Source organism: Pundamilia nyererei, unplaced genomic scaffold, assembly GCF_000239375.1.
Source record: "Pundamilia nyererei isolate P.nyererei 1_Seehausen unplaced genomic scaffold, PunNye1.0 scaffold00376, whole genome shotgun sequence".
NCBI classification, from domain to species: domain Eukaryota; kingdom Metazoa; phylum Chordata; class Actinopteri; order Cichliformes; family Cichlidae; genus Pundamilia; species Pundamilia nyererei.
In genome coordinates, this window is record NW_005187777.1 from 196,170 (window position 1) to 198,104 (window position 1,935).

Below are 1,935 nucleotides of genomic sequence, written 5' to 3' on the forward strand. Positions count from 1 at the left end.
AAGGTCTGGGCTTTGGGCTACAGGTCTCCTGTGCGTATAAATCACAGCAAACTCAAAGAGAAAGTGTAAAAATGCTTGGCTAACTCGGGGCAGATGTCACTGCACGTACTGATTCTGAATTAAGAGCTGAATTATGGGAGGAGGAGAGAAAGAGGAAGGGGAGGAGGGGGAAAACTTGAAGGTACCGCCTTCTTGATTCACAGCAGATCTCTGCAATTTATCGCTTTGTCGCATCTAACCCTAAACTGTGTCTAAGTGGCTCAGCCAGCAGGGTGTTTGCACTGATCCTACAGTGCTCACTTCTCTCAGAGGGAGTTGCTTCGCTGCTGATGCTACGAAGATAAATCCGTTATCTCCCATCTTGTCTTATCGCCATCTCTTCTCTCTCCCCTCTGCGCAACTGAGTCGACACCGGTGGCATATTGGACGCGCTGGATGGCTGCTGCACTTATCGAACCGGTGTGAATCTTTTTTCCATCATCCTCATCTTCCTCTGAGACTGAAAGCAAAACAACCGCAGTAAGAATGACAGACCAGGTGACCCAAGAGTCCTACCCCGTCCCAGACCCGACTGTTGTGGATCCCTGCCCGGCAACGGTGCGGAACGGCCAGTGCGCCCCGGATGGCTTCACCAACCACAACCACCAGCAAGCCAAAACCCCCACGGAGCCTGAGTCATTCACCGTGGGCCAGGAGATGAAAATCACAGACACGGTGGAGGGAGAAGGTAACTTGACACACCTATGGCAGGTTTGGGGATGCATTGTGAAAGTTATGGATGCTCATGTGCGTGTGTGTGTGTGTGTGTGCCCTGTGGGGATGGAATGGTTATTTTTACTCATGTGAGATATTTTTAGTCTGCTCCTTGAATAATAAATGACAACCATTCATCAGCAGGATTCATACCAGACCAAATGACCAAATTCAAAGTGAAGTTTAAAGCTTTAAAATCGCTTCAGCTCTTAGACTCATTCATTCATTCATTCATTCATTCATTCATTCGCAGACATTGGCCTACATTGCCTTTGGAAAAAGTTGCCTTTTTTAAAAGACATGCAACTAGAGGCTGGTTGTTAATATGTTTCACAAACCCTCCAGTGCGCCTTTGCATTTTCTTAATCAATTTAAAAACTCTTCAGAGAATTCAAAAACAAAAAATAAACTTATTGCCTGTATTGTAATTGAGACTCTATTAAATATAAAGAATGTTTATTGGATCTGCTGACATGCTGATTAAATACTGTTTCTCCCAGTAGTCTTGCAATGTGATCAAGCATGTCTGCAATAATAATGAACTGCTGAAATGTTTTAATGTTCTGATGGATTATTTCTAAGAGCTGAAATCCATGTCTGGGATCACACTGAATGATGAGACAAGACTGATACTCCAGCTTGGAATAGCTTTTAGGATACACGTCAGGTGGCAGAAGAACAAACTGGAACTACAGACACCTTTAACATTGTGTGTATTAAAAATATTATTTGTCGTCAGTTAAATTCACCTTTTTTTTTGTAGAAAACTGACCAAAAAACCTGAACAATCTTCCCAATGTCTTTGCCTCTAGTTTTTATGTTTATGGAAAGTTTAAGGTTTTGGTTAGAAGACTCTTGTTTTTAGTCATTGTTAAACGGAACAGTGGCTTCCTGCTTGGAATGGAAAAAGAACAGCAGTCTTCTGTGTCTAGTGTCATTGTTGTCAACCTTAACCTCCATCCTGTGCAGACTCGATGGCTGTGCAACCACATCATTAAACTGCTATCCCTTTGATTATAACTGCAGCCATTAGAGGGCGCTGTTGCAATGAACCCAAACAGCAGGTCTTAGATTCTTGCAAAAACGGACCATAAATTTGTGGGGATATGTTTACAATGCCGTGGTACCGCTCATGATAACAACCAAGGCGATATAAATGAAAGTAATTACTTTAGCAATATT

The 1,935-nt window shown here is 42.7% G+C and overlaps 1 protein-coding gene across 1 annotated transcript in view; it reads left to right on the forward strand.

Moving 5' to 3' along the window:
* The first annotated feature begins 190 nt into the window (after positions 1-190).
* Positions 191-1,935, forward strand: part of LOC106456530 (transmembrane protein 163-like) — an 11,897-nt gene continuing 10,152 nt past the window's right edge. Inside the window, exon 1 of the mRNA XM_013915839.1 lies at positions 191-727. Within this exon, the coding sequence (XP_013771293.1) occupies positions 526-727 (202 nt within the window). The 5' untranslated portion in view covers positions 191-525. The remainder of the gene's footprint in view (positions 728-1,935) is intronic.